Below are 17,105 nucleotides of genomic sequence, written 5' to 3'. Positions count from 1 at the left end.
CAACCACTGTGATCATTATTATTTGACCCTGCTGGTCATCTATGAAAGTTTGAACATCTTGACCATGTACTGTTATAATCTCAACCCGGCACAGCCAGAAGAGGACTGGCCACCCCTCAGAGCCTGGTTCCTCTCGAGGTTTCTTCCTAGGTTCCTGCCTTTCTATGGAGTTTTTCCAAGCCAAATCAAATCAAATTTATTTATATAGCCCTTTGTACATCAGCTGATATCTCAAAGTGCTGTACAGAAACCCAGCCTAAAACCCCAAACAGCAAGCAATGCAGGTGTAGAAGCACGGTGCTTCTACATCTGCATTGGTTGCTATTTGGGGTTTTAGGATGGGTTTCTGTATAGAACTTTGTGACATCGGCTAATGTAAAAAGGGCTTTATAAATAAATGTGATTGATTGAGCTAGGCTGAAACACCTGCATTTTTGAGCTGCCTTAAGAAAGCAAAAAAAGAGACCATGTTCGCATATGCCTTTATTAATTGGGTCGCGACTGGTCTGGTCCCAGATCTGTTTGTGTTTTCTTTCCAACTCAACGCCATAACAATGACCATGAGATTTCACAAGACATTTCACATATCTTGGACCAGGCTCCAACTATGTTATCAAAGACGTCCTCATACTCACAGGGCAGGCAGCATTTGTGGCAACTGTTGACTTTCAGCAAGGTCTTGACTTGTAATGATAACCTACCTGAGCGTCCTCATGGAACAGATCCTGGACAGGTGTGGTTTTACTGCCGCTGGCCCTCCTAGACTCCCTAGCCTTCAGAAGTTCTGTCACATCCTCCACGTTAGACCTGTGGAGCATCCAGCCGAATGGCAACGCTTCCATAACCGCTTTGACCAAACCTCTGCCTGCACACACTCTAGTTTAGTACCCTGGAGTGGATGGATACATAAAGTTCACCAGAGTTTAAAACTGAGTGACTCACCTTGAAACAAGGTCAATGTGAATATCACTCCTGGTTAAAATCATTGTATAATCATTAACCCCCAAAGTATACAAAATCAAAGGGCAATGAAATGCTTGGTTTTGAGACAAACTTCTATCTATAGGGCAGTGTCTCAGAAATAAGCTATACAATTATGTATCCTTATTTGATGGGAAAAATCATTAGCTTATTTAAATGTGGAGATAGAAAGGTAGCCTAATCATTGCCTTGCCTTCCATAGAGCCAAATAGAGGTGTGACAACTAAACAGCCACCCGGATGCAGGCAGGTGTGATTATGCAACAGCACGAGCCTGACTTGCCTGGATCATGGTAGGGTAGTTGAATTCGACGCGAGAATAAAAAATCGAATTACCGGTACATTCCTTGACATAAGATGTATTCACTGGGTCAACATGTAATTTAGTCTTTAAGGCAAACGATTTAATTTTCACTACATTAAATTACGTCCGTTATATTAAATGTTTTTTTTTCTCACGATTATGCATATAGGCTATATTGCTGTCAATCGGGAATAGGAACAATTCAATAAACGCAGATCTAAAAAAAAAAAAAAAAAATCTCAACTCGTCCTTATTTCAGCAAATCTGATGTTGGATCAGTGAAAAAAATCAGCACAATGATGGTTATTTCTTTACCTACCTCAAAAATGAACTACCATCTCCACTGAAGTCCTCAAAAACAGCCTGTTCCAAATATCGAGTTTCTCATTCTAAAATCTTAATACAATAAAAGTACATTAAAGATCATATAAATGATTAATGTTGTGATTAAAAAAAAAATCCAACCGTATGGTTTGCCCTCACACTCTGTCTGCACCATAAGCGTAGTATTGCTACGTGTTCGACTAACGTCAGCAGGTAAATGTTTGTTTTGTCCAATGCCACTTTATAGGTGTGTTGCTCCGCTCCAAAAAGATACAGCTACGCCATTTGTTAGTTTTGGCCAACCTTCAAATGTGCATTTGGCAGCAATCCAATTGAAATACCAAGGCGAATTCACAAGTGTTAGACTATGTGTATTTTATATGCCCTATGATGGAAAAAAGCCTAATAAATTACCTTTAATTATTAGGTTAATATTACTGGGAATGTTCATCATGTCCTTCCAAATAAAATAAAAACATTCAAATCAGATCTCACATCTAATAGTAATTTACTGAAATAAATCAGCTACAATTAAAGCAGTACATGACATATTTATATATATATATATATAAAACAGATCACTCAAATGGACAACTTAAAAGACTATGCAAATCAACATCTGGCTTTTGATCAACCACCTGCGAAATTGAATAATTCAATACTTTATCATAACTTGACTAACAATAGTTTTTTATGCTTCCTTTTGTTCAATGATCCAGTATGAAAATCTGAGTCAAAATAACTCAGGTCTCAAAAGGAAGAAGATTTTGTCCTCAATTGCCCAAGCTCAACATATTCACAATCAAACAATGATCTAATATTAACTGAGAACTGTCTACAATAATGACTGTATATGACTTACATACTTCAGAAGAACCTTTTTACATGTGACACATTGCATTTTCAAAAATAGAACAAAATAATTGTCAAAATATTTTAACTTTGATATTTTTCCCACCCACATTGATGAAACAAGTTTCATTTTTCACCAACTTATACAAGGACACTTACGGTCAGTTTATGTATAGGGGGTTACTGTGGTGGAACTGTTCCAAAAATTGGTTGCTTTTTTCACAAAGATAAACAGAAATATGTTCAGTTCCCTCTGTATGCGGTTGATGGTGCTGCTTTTGGGGTCTAAAAATTATATTATAGGTATTATATACAGAGTATACAAAACATTAGGAATACCTGCTCTTTCCATGACAGACTGACCAGGTGAATGCTTTGATCTCTTATTGATGTCACCTGTTACAGCCACTTCAACTGTGGGAAGGACTGGTGTCAACATGGGCCAGCAACCCTGTGAAACGCTTGACACCTTGTAGTCTATGCCCTGTCGAATTGAGGCTGCTGAGGGAAAAACTCAATATTTGGAAGGTGTTCCTAATGTTTTGTACACTCTGTCGCTCTAAGGCTGTGTTTACACAGGCAGCCCAATTCTGATCTTCTGCCCAATTATGTGCAATAGAGCAGATTTGATTGATCAAAATACCAACTGGTAGAAAAATAGAGTTGGGATGCCTGTGTATACGCAGTCTTAGATTGTCATGGAGAAATACACACTGTGCTTCTGAAAGTGCTTTCTTTCACTGGTGTACAGTAAGTCTCATTGAACACTAAAACCATACAATCAGATGACAATTTGACACAAAATGAAAATCGTTTTTTTGGAACCACCTAATGATTGATTCATTTAAAATGTCAACATTTCAGCTATATGCCACATGACAATGAATAATAAATTGATTCATTTAGGAGGATGATAATCCAGGTATTCTTCAAACTGACAGTCCAGTCCACAATACTGTAACTACTAGTTTATGTAAGGATGGGTGGACTTCATTACTACAGGTCAAATCATAGCTGTGGTTCAATGCTATCCAAATCACTACTGAGAGAAATTCAAAAAATGGGTGGCAAAAAGCTATGGTTTCACAGAACATGAAGTAGCTGTGTATTGACAAACAATAAATTGCATTGGCAACCTGATGAAAATAAAGACATTCCATAAAACATTATAGACCAGTCTCCAGTCATGTAGCTATTACACCAGGTTGTCCAGAACAGAAAATACACAACTTACTTATAGCAGAGACCAACTTTCTATACATTGTACAGAGGGAATGTTTACAGAGCAAAGTTTCGTAGCTGTTGAATCCAGAACAAGGGTATTAACCTATTGTAGAAATGTAACAAGTTAGAGAAGCTAGCATTTAATGTAAAACAATGTTGACAAGAGATTTAATAGCTAGCATGTTAACTAAACAATTTAACTTTAACAGACACATTAACAATAAAGCACAAAGGAGACATCATGCAAGACAAAAATGACTAAGGCAATATAAAAAGAAAACTCATTTCAATTTGTCAAGGTACATTTCAAATGTGGCCGTTGTGTTTCGCTTCACATGCAACAATTATTCTGATTCAATATATACCATAGAAACCCTTTTATGTAACATCTGCCTTACTATTCAGAAAGTTATGCATTGTAATATCTATAAAGAAATAGACAATTTAATTCAAATGTAATTTTGCAAGTCAAAGCGTGATGTTCAGAACTTTATGGGGCACTAAAAGCCACCCTAACAATGTTACCAAGGTGAAAGCACACAGAGAAACGCCTAATAATAAATATACCAGTATATTGCAAAATTAAGTTTGATTTAAAATATCTGTGCCATGAAGGTAGGCAATCAGAAGCGATGCCAGTTGTCAGTCTTTGCTGAAATACCAAGAGGGCTAAAATGTGTGAAAGGGAAGCGCTTATAAAAGAGGGGAAAGTTGCACTTCCACATAAAAATAAAGTAACCATTAACCTTGAATTGTATGTTTCAGAAAGTCCAGATGGAGCAGTAGTTTGACTTGACAGTCACCAAGAATGACTATCAACCATATGGTGGAGGCTAGAAATACTTCAAAAAGCACAGAACTAATGAAATATACAGTTGATGTCGGAAGTTTACATACACTTAGGTTGGAGTCATCAAAACTCGTTTTTCAACAACTCCACAAATTTCTTGTTAACAAAGTTTTGGCAAGTCAGTTAGGACATTACTTTGTGCATGACACTACTTTGTGCATGACACAAGTACATTTTCCAACAATGGTTTATAGACAGATTATTTCACTGGATCACAATTCCAGTAGGTCAGAAGATTACATACACTAAATTGATTGTGCCTTTAAACAGCTTAGAAAACTCCAGAAAATCATGTCATGGCTTTAGAAGCTTCTGATAGGCTAATTGACATCCTTTGAGTCAATTGAAGGTGTACCTGTGGATGTATTTCAAGGCCTACCTACAAACTCAGTGCCTCTTTGCTTGACATCATGGGAAAATCTAAAGAAATCAGCCAAGACCTCAGAAAATAAATTGTAGACCTCCACAAGCCTGGTTCATCCTTGGGAGCAATTTCCAAACGCCTGAATGTACCACATTCAACTGTACAAACAACAGTACGCAAGTACACACACCATGGGACCACACAGCCGTTATACCGCTCAGGAAAGATTAACGTACTTTGGTGTGATAAATGCAAATCAATCCCAGAACAGCAGCAAAGGACCTTGTGAAGATGTTGGAGGAAACAGCTACAAAAGTATATATATATATATATACACACAGTAAAACAAGTCCTATATCGACGTAACCTGAAAGGCCACTCAGCAAGAAAACTGCCATAAAAAAGCCAGACTACGGTTTGAGAATGCACATGGGGACAAAGATCGTACTTTTTGGATAAATGTCCTCTGGTCTGATGAAATAATAATAGAACTGTTTGGCCATAATGACCATCGTTATGTTTGGAGGAAAAAGGGGGATGCTTGCAAGTCGAAGAACATCATCCGAACCGTGAAGCACGGGGGTGGCAGCATCATGTTGTGGGGGTGCTTTGCTGCAGGAGGGACTGGTGCACTTCACAAAATAGATGACATAATGAGGAAAGGAAAATTATGTGGATATATTGAAGCATCAGTCAGGAAGTTAATGCTTGGTCACAAATGGGTCTTCCAAATGGACAATGACCCCAAGCATACTTCCAAAGTTGTGGCAAAATGGCTTAAGGACAACAAGGTATTGGGAGTGGCCATCACAAAGCCCTGACCTCAAACCTATAGAACATGTGTGGACAGAACTGAAAAAGTGTGTGCGAGCAAGGAGGCCTACAAACCTGACTCAGTTACACCAGCTCTGTCAGGAGGAATGGGCCAAAATCCACCCAATTTACTGTGGGAAGCTTGTGGAAGGCTACCCAAAACAATTCACCCAAGTTAAACGATTTAAAGGCAATGCTACCAAATACTAATTGAATGTATGTAAACTTCTGACCCACTGGGAATGTGATGAAAGAAATAAAAGCTGAAATAAATCCCTCTCTACTATTATTCTGACATTTCACATCCTTAAAATAAAGTGGTGATCCTAACTGACCTAAAATAGGGAATATTTACTCGGATTAAATGTCAGGAATTGTGAAAAACTCAGTTGAAATGTATGTAAACTTCCGACTTCAACTGTGTTTTCCAGGACAGGAGCCTAAATAAAATGAAGCAATTGTTTGAATCTCTTACAGCTACATGTGTTAATGTACGATATAAAGTTGTGCTGAATGGGCAATTATCTTACAATGACTGACATACATTCTCCCATAATGAAGTGTGTGCAAAATGTTTATTTTATATATATTCAAAGACTGATTTCCCATTCCACTCATGAACTAAAAATAAAAGGATGTGGAGATTTTACATTGAGATTTTTTGTCCTGTGGTCTTAACCTGGTACTGGAAAACCAGCCCGAAGAGTACCAACCCTTAGAGAATTTCAAGTATCCTATGACTGTCTAGATTAATACATAAGCAATGACCCATGATTTGTTTCCTGATAAGTGCATGCATCAAATATGTGTAACATTTTTATGACCAATACCAAAGCATTTCGGTTTTCATTTGAACCATAATCTAAACTCTAAAAAGATCTGAATGAGGTTATCACCACATGACCTCACTTAAGGTCCATTGTGCAAACAATTCAATATTAAGAAAAATCAAATGTCTAGATTTGTCTTAGCCATTACAACAACCTATTTATAGCAAGTTCTGGTGATTGATGATGAATTATACACTTGATTCCACACCATCAACCATACAAACTCATACATTTCTTTCAGGGGGAGAGCTTTGAATAACTTGACTTCAAAGTAAGATTGATCAAATCAAAATCTTGTGATCATCATATGATCAAATCAAAACTATATATTTCAGGCTATACACCATGAAGATACCCACTCTTACCATGGTGTCAACTTGAAAACAGGAGTCCAGTAAGCAACTATACATAATCAACAAGTGGACAACTATACATTCAGCAGTTATATAGCAGGACTGTTATGCCGACACGTCACATGGTAACAGGGTCCCTTCATATGGTCTCAGATCTAGGACCAGCCCCCCCTGTCCATACATTATGATGAACGAAAAGGCAAAACTGACCTGAGACCAGCACCATTACCACAGTTAAAACAATGAGCCAGATATATAAATAATTGTGAAGCATCCAGTTGGCATTTCCACTCACTATGGGGATGTTAGGAAGCTCAGTGGCTGGCAGTGGGAAAAGATGGAGCGAGAAGAATTGTGGCAGGCATTCTACTAATTTTCTCATTGATTAAACATTTGATCTCCATACAGTTCTGTTTCCAAAACTAGAATCTCCAACAGAATAGACTGCGTTTTGTAGACGTCACCATTCGCCAAATAATTTTTTATTTTATTTTTAAAAATACGTTTGTTAGGAGTGCAAGGGCGAATTGAGTTATTGCACATGCGTACTTCAGTGTAGGCATTCCCGAACGGAAATATGCAAATAAATGCTAGAACAGGCCAATAGGATCTCACTAGCTCGTGCTGGCTCTGCCCACCTCCTTGCTTGTTCTGCCCACTATGATTAATTTGTGCCCATTGGAGACTACAGGCTCTGGTCCATCTTGGGTTAGTGAAAATCTTTCCTATTACTCTGAGACACTTTATAAATACAGGCACAGATACCTAGTTAGAGTTAAAGCAATAAAAAGGTGGAAGAAACATGATTGAAATCAATCAGAAAATTAGATTGGGGACAAAAATAGAGTGACTATGCAATCAAATCCATTTCACTACTGGGCTGATCTGAACACTTGTGTCCATTTTCATGATGTGTCATTATCACAATGTATGAAAACAATATTTGAAGCATAGTTATTGGATAATTGCCTTTTTGGATGGCAATTTGAGAATTCAGTGTGGGAAAATGACACTTAATTTCCACACTGTAAAACAGTAAATCAATAGATCTAAAACTAAGTTTTAGACCCCCCCCCCACCCCCCCAAAAAATCAGAACCATACCCCCAAAAAACATAGGTTGGGCTGTAGTTTCCTCCCCAAAAACCCAATTTAATGTTTTGCCTCATATACATCATTATTTATTTTTCACGATTCGCAAAATTGACCACTTTAATCTAACAGAAATTATATATTTTTAAATCATTAAATGCTTTGAGCAACACCCAGCTTTGCAGTGTAACCTATTTTGGCAGGACAGAGGATATGGGTATAAAGTGCCTTTTAAAATTATCATAGAATAATGTAAATAGTATCCTCAACCAAACGTTTGACTGCTTGTAGCATCAGGGGAAGAGTTCAATTGAGACCTCGTCTCAATGGGGAATTCCGAGAAATCTGTTCCGTGACTTCGCAGACTGACTTGTCCATTGGCAATAGTAAACTGGGAGGCGATTCCAGAACGTGAGGTCTGGAACTGCGACGGGAAGTTCTGATCGAAGGTGCTGATTTGATAAGCCTGATGCAACCCTTGAGCATCAGTCTTTTTCGAGGACGCAACTCCCTCCAGAAAATCGTTGGTTGGCGACACGGCCGAGGTAGTGGTTTCATCACCCGAAAATGAGAAAGAGTGCTGGGAGTCCCCTACAAGGAGTCCAAAATGGGGTTTCTCCAAGGTAGACCTTAGTGGAGAGTTCATCCCTGACTTACCAGTACCAGCGGTAAACCTACTGGGGGAAGGGTACTGCTTCTCTGTAGAGAACAGAGGCTGGTTGGAAAGGCTGGGGCTCTCGGTGACAAAGGTAAGACTCTGGCTACTCAGGTAGCTATCGTTCTGGCTGGTCCTCTCCAGTGCTTGCTGGAGGAACTTGGAGTACTCGTGCAGGAGGCTAGATTTCTCTGCTGATGGGGCTTGAGAGTTACCTCCCAAGCTTTCTACCGGGCTGCCCTCAGACACATCGGAGGAGTTGATGGAGATGCTGGATGTCACCTCAGTGTCGGCCACACTGAAGGAGATATCTGGCTGCACGTTGGCCTTGTTCGAGTAGTGGTCCAGGAGAGTCTGGAGAACCTCATCCGGGAGCACGTTCTTGTCGTGATTGGACTTGAGCTCGACACTCAATGGCTGGGGTTCCAAGATGGTGGCGGGAACGGTTTCGTCAATGACGCTGGCCACTGCGACTTGTGTAGCGGAAGGCTGGGACGCGATGCTGCTTACATTAACAGCGTAATCTCGGTTGTCGTTGTTGGCCATAGCGACCTGCTGGAGATACCTCTTCTTCTTCAGGAACTGCATGGCATCGTCGTAGTGTGTGCTGCTGGATGCTGGTTTCGTCTGCCCTCCTGGGAGAGCGTCTACTGGCTCCAGGTCAGAGTTAGCCACATCCACGTCCAGAAGACCTTGTTTGTCAACAATCTCAAACGTGTACCTGGTGACTTTGCAGTCTTCGAAAGAGGACAAAGGGGATAAACTCTCAGGTGGTTCAGGTTCAGTTGGTTGCTTCAGACTCCTCTTGGGGACCTTCTTGAGGACCAGCTTGGGAGGATAAATCTCCTCAGAGGAGAAAGTCTCCCCACCCAGCCCCAACTGCCGCCCACTAGATGTGTCAGGAAGTGCCACAGAATAATCTGCCATCACATACTCGTCTTTAACCACCTTGGAGGTAACCACATAGAGAGGTAGACATTCAATTTTGCTCGGTCTTTGCTCCACCTCCCTATCCATGTCGCCAAGAGAAGCGACTGTGGCAACGTTTTCAGTGGCAGCAGCTGAGAGAGCACATTGAGACTTGTCTGAGGTCTTCAGGCGTTTCTTCTTGGGCAGTGAGCACTCCTTGGCAGGGAAGGAGAAGGCCAGAGATTCTGTGTCGCTCAGGAGTCCTCCGTCTTTCCCCGCTGCTGCTGTCTTGTGGGCTTTCCTCTCACGGCACATGCGCCTGTGCTTTAGAACCCGGTCTGTTCTGGAGAAGTACTGTGGGAAACAAGAATGGGTTTGTGGCATACAAGGACAGTAGTACAATGATTTATTTATTTTTAAATAGCTTCTGCATGCTTTATAAACCAGACATGTTTGTGCAGTCTTGCCAAGCCCAACTCTTAAGTTCATTGTTATTTGCTTTGATAACATAAATAACCAACCTGGTGGCAGTAGTCGCATTGATAGGGCTTCTCTCCACTGTGGGTCCTTCTGTGCCTCTCCATGTGGTATTTCTGAATGAACCTCATGCCACACTCCTCACAGCGGAAGGGCTTCTCACCTAATAGAAAGTCAAAGGGACAGGTTATTCTGTGGGCTAGTAACATCAACATTCATCAAGTGGTATCTTTGACCAATCATTGGCTACCATAGTTCAATCATAGCTTCATGGGGCATTCTCTTACCAGTGTGGATCTTCTCATGTCTCTGGAGAAGGTATTTCTGAATGAAGCGCATATCACACTGGCTGCACTGAAATGGCTTCTCACCTGAAACCAAGCAACAGTAAGTTACCATATTTTCTTGCATTTATTCAATGGGAAATTGTGTTAGCCTACTTATTATACAGACAATGTAACTAACAATAATTGTTGTGTTCATTTAATGCTAATCAACAGACTTGACCATCATAAAATACATTATACCAGTGTGGATAAAGACGTGTCTTTGTAGATGGTAGTTTGTTCGGAAAGCTGCATTGCAGTGCCCACATACATGACACTTTGGACTCTGGAGACCCAATGATCCATCCTCATTGATGGTGAGAATCTAACAAAAAGGTGAATGATGTATGGAAAGACAAGAACAAAAGGTCAGTCAATTATTTCACAAATAAAGCGGGCCTTTACCCAGAAAAAAAACATTTGGTTTTCATCTGGTAGTTTTCAGGTGACAATATAAATCTTTAATCTGGACCTAACATGTGATTATGACCTAGTGTCAAGCAAATATATAACCTTGGCAGGAGAGCGCTGTTTTCTCTTCTTCTTGTGACACTCTGTTGTGAGGTCCCTGGGCTGTTTTCTCTCTTTCTTTCCCAGCATCAGTGGATCCGAAGACAGCTTCAACTCTTGTTTGATGCTCACCTGCAAAACATTGTTTAATCACTTCACATTAATTAATTTCACTGATTATAGTCAGAATGACAACACTCTCAATGGGTGAATCCCAATTCTTCAAAAAGGAGGCAAAGGGATGAAAAAACAAAGACTTGAGATTCACCCAAAGTCATGGTTTACACTACAGTGTATGTATTGCAAGACTGGCAATAAGAATGTATGCATGTACTCACAGGCATGTGGAGCGTGCATGGCAGCTTGTGTGCGAGTCTCTGCATCATTCCCTCTTCCCGGTCATTCTTCACAGTCTCCTCATGTACCATCAGTTCATCAGTTGCAATCAAGTCATGAGACACTATTGAAACCCCTGTCAGGTCATCATCCTCTTCATCATCATCATTATCATCAGCTAACAGGGGGTGGTGGGCTAACCCCCTCTCGCCCAGGGTCATGACGACCAGACCCCCTCCCCCTATCCCCACCCTCTCATCCACTACCCCACTACACTTTAGCAGCATCCCCTCCAGCTTGTCATCAATGTTCATCTTTACTAGAGACCTAGCTAGCTAGGTGTCTGTGTTGTTAAGAGAGGGCAGAAGTATTAGCTAGGTAAAGACAAACAAAACACCAGTATTTAGCTTTGGTAGCAATCGGCTAACGTTAATAATAAATCACTACAAATGCTTGCTAGCTACAATTTAGTGGGGCCATCATTGAGTAATCTAAGGTTTAGCTGATAACGTAGTTAGCTACCTAAAGATGATCAACCAACCAAATAACGTTAGCCAACACAAACCCGTTTACTCATAATAGCACGTCAACCTGCCCAAAAATTAACGTCAGCAATAAAACTAAGCTTTTTGACCATACTATAGTTAGCTAACGTTAATATTTCATCATCTGTCGCTAGTGGTCAACTGGATAGATTAGCTAGTTAACTAGATTAACGTAATAGCACGTAGGTAACTTTAGTTAGCTAGACAACTTTCGTTAGACAACTTTCGCTAGTTAGCTAAACAAGTAACAACTGCGTTAGCTAGCTAGAAAACTACCGGCAGTGTGGACAAGGGTTAGCTAGCTAACGTAGTTTGCAGTATATAATTAGCTAGCTAGCTGTGAATGGTAAACGTAAGCTAGCTAGTTATGCCTGATCAAAACCAACAACAACCATAACTAAGATAGCTAGCTACAATACCTCAAATCAAGATTTAGCTTCGCTTAAGACAAGTCAAATCGAGACGTAGTTTAAGTTAGCTTAAAAGCACGGCAGACCAAACTGTTCACAACTGACATAACGTTAGCCAGCTATTAGCATTAGTTGGCTAGCCTAGCTAACTTACGTAACGTTAGCCTGCTTACCTACTTTATGGTCTAATAAGGTCGTTCAACAGTCATGGTTTATCGGGGGAAAGTGTATCCGCTGTGTGATATACGCCGCGACAGAAAATAAACATCACCGCATCTGGCCCAACTGCAGCGCATGGGGACTGTACCGTAGTTGTTCGGCTTTGTGATAGCTCTGCGGCTCACCTGTAGTGAAGCACTATGTGTGTTCTGCTTTGCAACCCTTATTCCGCATCTCTTCTGAGCTCACACTGGATTAGACCATGATGACAGAAGAAAATCAAGACTATGCTACGAGCTACTTGTTCACCAAACATGAAGTGTCATGCGTCCAACAAACACTTAAAAATAAGAAATGCTGTCGTATTAAACGTCCTCGTTAACAAAAAAACAAAACATTTAAGTTAACTAGTTAGCCAAATAATTAATGCATTCTGAAAGTTTTCAGACCCCTTGACTTTTTCCACATTTTGTTACGTTACAGCCTTATTCTTCAATTGATTAAATACATGTTTTGCTCTCACCAATCTACACACAATACCCCATAATGACAAAGCAATAATAGGTTTTTCGAAATGTTTGAACATGTATTACATATAAAAAACAGAAATACCTTATTTACATAAGTATTCAGACCCTTTGCTATGAGACTTGAAATTGAGCTCAGGTGCATCTTGTTTCCATTTAGCATCCTTGAGATGTTTTTACAACTTGATTGTAGTCCAGTTTTGGTAAATTCAATTGATCAGACATGATTTTTAGGTAGCGTCATACCCAAGACTCAAGGCTGTAATCGCTGCCAAAGGTGCTTCAACAAAGTACTGAGTAAAGGGTCTGAATACTTATGTAAATGTTATATTTTAGTTTTTTTTATTTGTAATACATTTGCTACCATTTCTAAAAAACTGTTTGCTTCATCATTATGGGGTATTGTGTGTTGATTGGCATCCTTTCCTTACCCATAGAACCATATAGATATTACACATGCTCATACTTTATTTAGTGTAATTTGAATTAAACACCACAAACATACACATACAATTACTCTGGTTGGCATTTGCCAAATCTGGGTTTCATATTTCACATATTCAGAATTGGTATGTAGTTGAATAATGATACCCCACAAAGTGAAGCACTCAGCTAAGCAACACCTGGTAGGAATAACAATCCTTCTGAATGTGTATTTACAAATACAGGTCTTTAAAGTTATTGTTGTTTAGTCGGATGTCCTTGCTGGTTTCTTTGATTGAATGTTTAGTTTCTGGGAACTGTAGAACTGTTATTTTGTGTGGGTCCTTCTAGATGAATTTAAACACTTTTTGTCTGCAGCCCTTTTGATTTAAATGAAACCTTCCATACATGTTTGTCTATGGTATAAAGTTGTCAGAAAGTACTCAAAGTTGCATACCCCACCCTACCATGAGAAACTACCATATCTTCTTCACTGATGACCCATTTGTCTTACATGAGATGACACCCCGTACAGGATTTTTTTGGTCCTGTGTTTCGGCATGCTGTTGCACTGTGCATGAGCCACATTTGTAATTCCCATTTGTATTGGGTGCCTGAGTGGGCTCGGGGCAAGAGCAGATCTCACTAGGCCGTCCCCAATATTGTGGCCACGCTTGTAGACCACCAGTGGGGGTTCCTGGAAAATGTGATGTTTTTTTACCATCAGCTGAGATGTTCTGTCTGCCCGGAACCGAGCAACGGTTGCCTGTGTGAAGTGCCAGGAAGTGTGTGTATGTGCGTGGGAGCGTGTGTCTGTGGTATGTGTGTATGCATACCACAGAGAAAGAGGAAGAATGCATGCCTCACTTTTTTATTTTATTTATTTAACCTTTTTTAACAAAGTAAGTTAAGAACAAATTCTTATTTACAATGATGTCCTACCCATACCAAACCCTAATCCGGATGACGCTGGGCCAATTGTGTGCCATCCATTGACATGCATTGGATTTGCTTATATTGTATATACTGTAGGGATGTGTGTGTGTGTGTGTGTGTGTGTGTGTGGAATTCTTTATATATTGGTCCAGACAATTTATATACCAAAAAGTATTTAGATCTGAAACAGTTTAAGATCTGGGAAAATTGGAGAACGCTGTAAAATTACTCACTCTCCAGTCTCCATTGACTTGCATTGGATTTGCTTATTATATTGAAAAATACAGAAATATCTCATTTACATAAGTATTCGCACCCCTTTGCTATGACACCCAAATTGAGCTCGGGTGCATCCGATTTCCTTTGATCATCCTTGAGATGTCGCTACAACTTGATTAGAATCCACCTGTGGCCAATTTGGACAAGATTTAGAAAGAAAACACCTGTCTTCATGGAACAACAAGATAAATGCAAATATTTTACTGAGTTACAGTTCATATCAGGAAATCAGCCAATTTAAATAAATTATTTCGGACATAATCTATGGATTTCACATGACTGGGAATACAGATATTAATCTGTTGGTCACTGATACCTTATGAAATGGTATGGGAGTGGATCAGAAAACCAGTCAGTATCTGGTGTGACCACAATTTACCTCATACAGCTCCAATGCATAGAGTTGATCATACTGTTGATTGTGGCCTGTGGAATGTTGTCTCACTCCTCTTCAATGGCTGTGCAAATTTGCTGGATATTGGCAGGAACTGGAACACGCTGTCTTACATGTCGATCCAGAGCATCCCAACCATCCTCAAATGTGTGACATGTCTGGTGAGTATGCAGGCCATGAAAAACTGGGACATTTTCAGCTTCCAGGAATTGTGTACAGATCCTTGCGACATGGGCCATGCATTATCCTGCTGAAACATGAGGTGATGGCGGCGGATGAATGGCATGACAATGGGCTTTTGGATCTTGTCACGGTATCTCTGCATTCAAATTGCCATAGATAAAATGTAATTGTGTTTGTTGTCCATAGCTTATGCATGCACATACCATAACCCCACCGCAACCATGGGGCACTCTGTTCACAATGTTGGCATTAGCAAACCACTCGCCCTCACAACGCCATACACGCTGTCTGCCATCTTTACAGATGAACTTCTCCAGTGTGCCAGTGGCCATCGAACGTGAGCATTTGCCCACTGAAGTCGGTTATGATGCCAAACTGCAGTCAGGTTAAGACCCTGGTGAGAACGGTGAGCACGCAGATGAGCTTTCCTGAGTCAGTTTCTGACAGTTTGTGCAGAAATTCTTCAGTTGCGCAAATCCACAGTTTCATCAGCTGTCCGGGTGGCTGGTCTGTATCCCGCAGGTGAAGAAGCCAGATATGGAGGCCCTGGGCTCTAAAATTCTCTAAAACAACGTTGGAGGTGGTTTTTGGTAGAGAAATTAACATTCAGATCTCTGGCAATAGTTCTGATGGACATTCCTGCAGTCAGGATGCCAATTGCACACACCCCCAAAACTAGAGACATTTGTGGCATTGTGTTGTGTGATAAACTGCTAATTTTAGAGTGGCCTTTTATAGTCCCCAGCACAAGGTGCACATGTGTAATGATCATGCTGTTTAATCAGCTTCTTGTTATGCTACACCTGTCAGGTGGATGGATTATCTTGGCAAATGAGAAATGCTCACCAACAGGGATGTAAACAAATTTGTGCCAAAAATTGGAGAGAAAAAAGCTTTTTGTGCATATGAACAATGTCAGGGATCTTTTATTTCAGATCATGAAACATGGGGCCAACACTTCACATGTTTGTTCAGTGTATATAGTATATACACCTGGGTGGCAGGCAGCCTAGTGGTCAAGAGCATTGGGCCAGTAACCAAAAGGTCGCTGGTTCAAATCCCTGAGCCGTCAACGTGGAAAAATCTGCCATTCTGCCCTTGAGCAAGGCTGTTAACCTCGATTAAGGCAGCCCCCCACACCTCTCTGATTCAGAAGGCTGGGTGAAAAGCGGAAGACACATTTTGGGTGAATACATCCAGTTGTGCAACTGACTAGAGATCCCCTTTCCCTTCTCTAAAACATTTCTAGAGTGTTGAAAGTTTCCAAGAGCACATTGAAAAAAGATGTAACTACCCAGATTCTGCCTAGAGCTGAGTAACCGGGCAAAAAGGACCTTGGTCAGGGTGGTGACCAAGAACCCAATGGCCACTCTAGCTGAACTACAGAGTTCCTTAGCTGAGATGGTAGAACCTTACAGAAGGAAAAGTCTCTACAGCACTTCACCAATCTGGGCTTTATCGGAGAGTGGCCAGGTGGAAGCTACTCCTGAGAAAAAGGCACAACAGCACACCCGGACTTTGCAAAAAGGAACATGAAAGAGCATAAGGCAAAATCATTTGTGGTCTGATGATAATTTATTTTCACTATTTGGCCTGAATACAAAGCTCTATGTCTGGAGAAAACCCGGCACAGCCCATCACCCGTCTAACACCAACTCTACCCTTGAGCATAGTGGTGGCAGCATCAGGCAATGGGGATGCTTTTCAGTGGCAGGGACTGGGAGACTGGTAAAGATAGATGGAACAATAAATGGAGTCAAGTACAAGCAAGTCCTTGATAAGAACCTGTTTCAGAGTGCAAACAACCTTAGACTGGGGGTGAATATTTACGTTCCAACGAGACAATAACCCCAAGCATACAGCCAAACAATGTTGGAATGAATTCAGAACAATAATGTGAAAGTCCTTGAGTGGCCCAGCCAAAGCCCAGACTTGAATCCCATTGAAAATATGTGGAAAGACTTGAAGATAGCTGTTCCCCATGTAACTTAAAAGAGCTTGAGAAAATCTGCAAGGACGAATGGGAGAAAATCCCCAAATCCAGATGTGCA

At 40.5% G+C, this 17,105-nt stretch overlaps 2 protein-coding genes across 5 annotated transcripts in view; both read right to left on the bottom strand.

The window, feature by feature from the left end:
• slc12a8 (solute carrier family 12 member 8) overlaps nucleotides 1-1,826 on the bottom strand; it is a 30,061-nt gene extending 28,235 nt beyond the window's left edge. The window contains exons 1-2 of one of the 2 annotated variants that reach the window (XM_035749679.2): nucleotides 1,604-1,826; nucleotides 702-889 (exon numbers count right to left, since the gene is read on the bottom strand). In XM_035749679.2, the coding sequence (XP_035605572.1) occupies nucleotides 702-842 (141 nt within the window). In that variant the 5' untranslated portion in view covers nucleotides 843-889; nucleotides 1,604-1,826. The remainder of the gene's footprint in view (nucleotides 1-701; nucleotides 890-1,603) is intronic. The other variant, XM_035749681.2, reaches the window with a different exon arrangement.
• A 6,244-nt stretch (nucleotides 1,827-8,070) lies between these two features.
• Nucleotides 8,071-12,790, bottom strand: LOC118366877 (zinc finger protein 148-like). 3 transcript variants are annotated; one of them, XM_035749677.2, is made up of 7 exons: nucleotides 12,331-12,788; nucleotides 11,201-11,322; nucleotides 10,866-10,994; nucleotides 10,554-10,677; nucleotides 10,314-10,397; nucleotides 10,071-10,189; nucleotides 8,071-9,903 (listed from the first exon to the last, which is right to left on the bottom strand). In XM_035749677.2, coding segments are annotated over exons 1-7 (2,232 nt in total). In that variant the 5' UTR covers nucleotides 12,332-12,788; the 3' UTR covers nucleotides 8,071-8,250. The 3 variants fall into 3 exon arrangements, with proteins under 3 accessions (XP_035605570.1, XP_035605571.1, XP_035605569.1); XM_035749678.2 differs by having other exon boundaries at nucleotides 12,498-12,788; XM_035749676.2 differs by having other exon boundaries at nucleotides 11,201-12,790.
• Between the last annotated feature and the right edge of the window lie 4,315 nt (nucleotides 12,791-17,105).

The sequence above is a fragment of the Oncorhynchus keta genome, chromosome 34, assembly GCF_023373465.1.
Source record: "Oncorhynchus keta strain PuntledgeMale-10-30-2019 chromosome 34, Oket_V2, whole genome shotgun sequence".
Taxonomy (NCBI): domain Eukaryota; kingdom Metazoa; phylum Chordata; class Actinopteri; order Salmoniformes; family Salmonidae; genus Oncorhynchus; species Oncorhynchus keta.
The sequence above is the reverse complement of the archived record's forward strand: the minus strand, read 5'-3'. Positions and strand labels throughout refer to the sequence as shown.

What these genes read in the sequence shown, in the direction of transcription:
- LOC118366877 (XM_035749676.2), bottom strand. Translation starts at nt 11,512, where the DNA reads ATGAACATTGATGACAAGCTGGAGGGGATGCTGCTAAAGTGTAGTGGG. An exon ending in CATGCACGCTCCACATGCCT is followed by an intron (nt 10,995 to 11,200) that starts GTGAGTACATGC and finishes AATGTTTTGCAG; the next exon opens with GTGAGCATCAAACAAGAGTT. An exon ending in ACATGAGAAGATCCACACTG is followed by an intron (nt 10,190 to 10,313) that starts GTAAGAGAATGC and finishes ACTTTCTATTAG; the next exon opens with GTGAGAAGCCCTTCCGCTGT.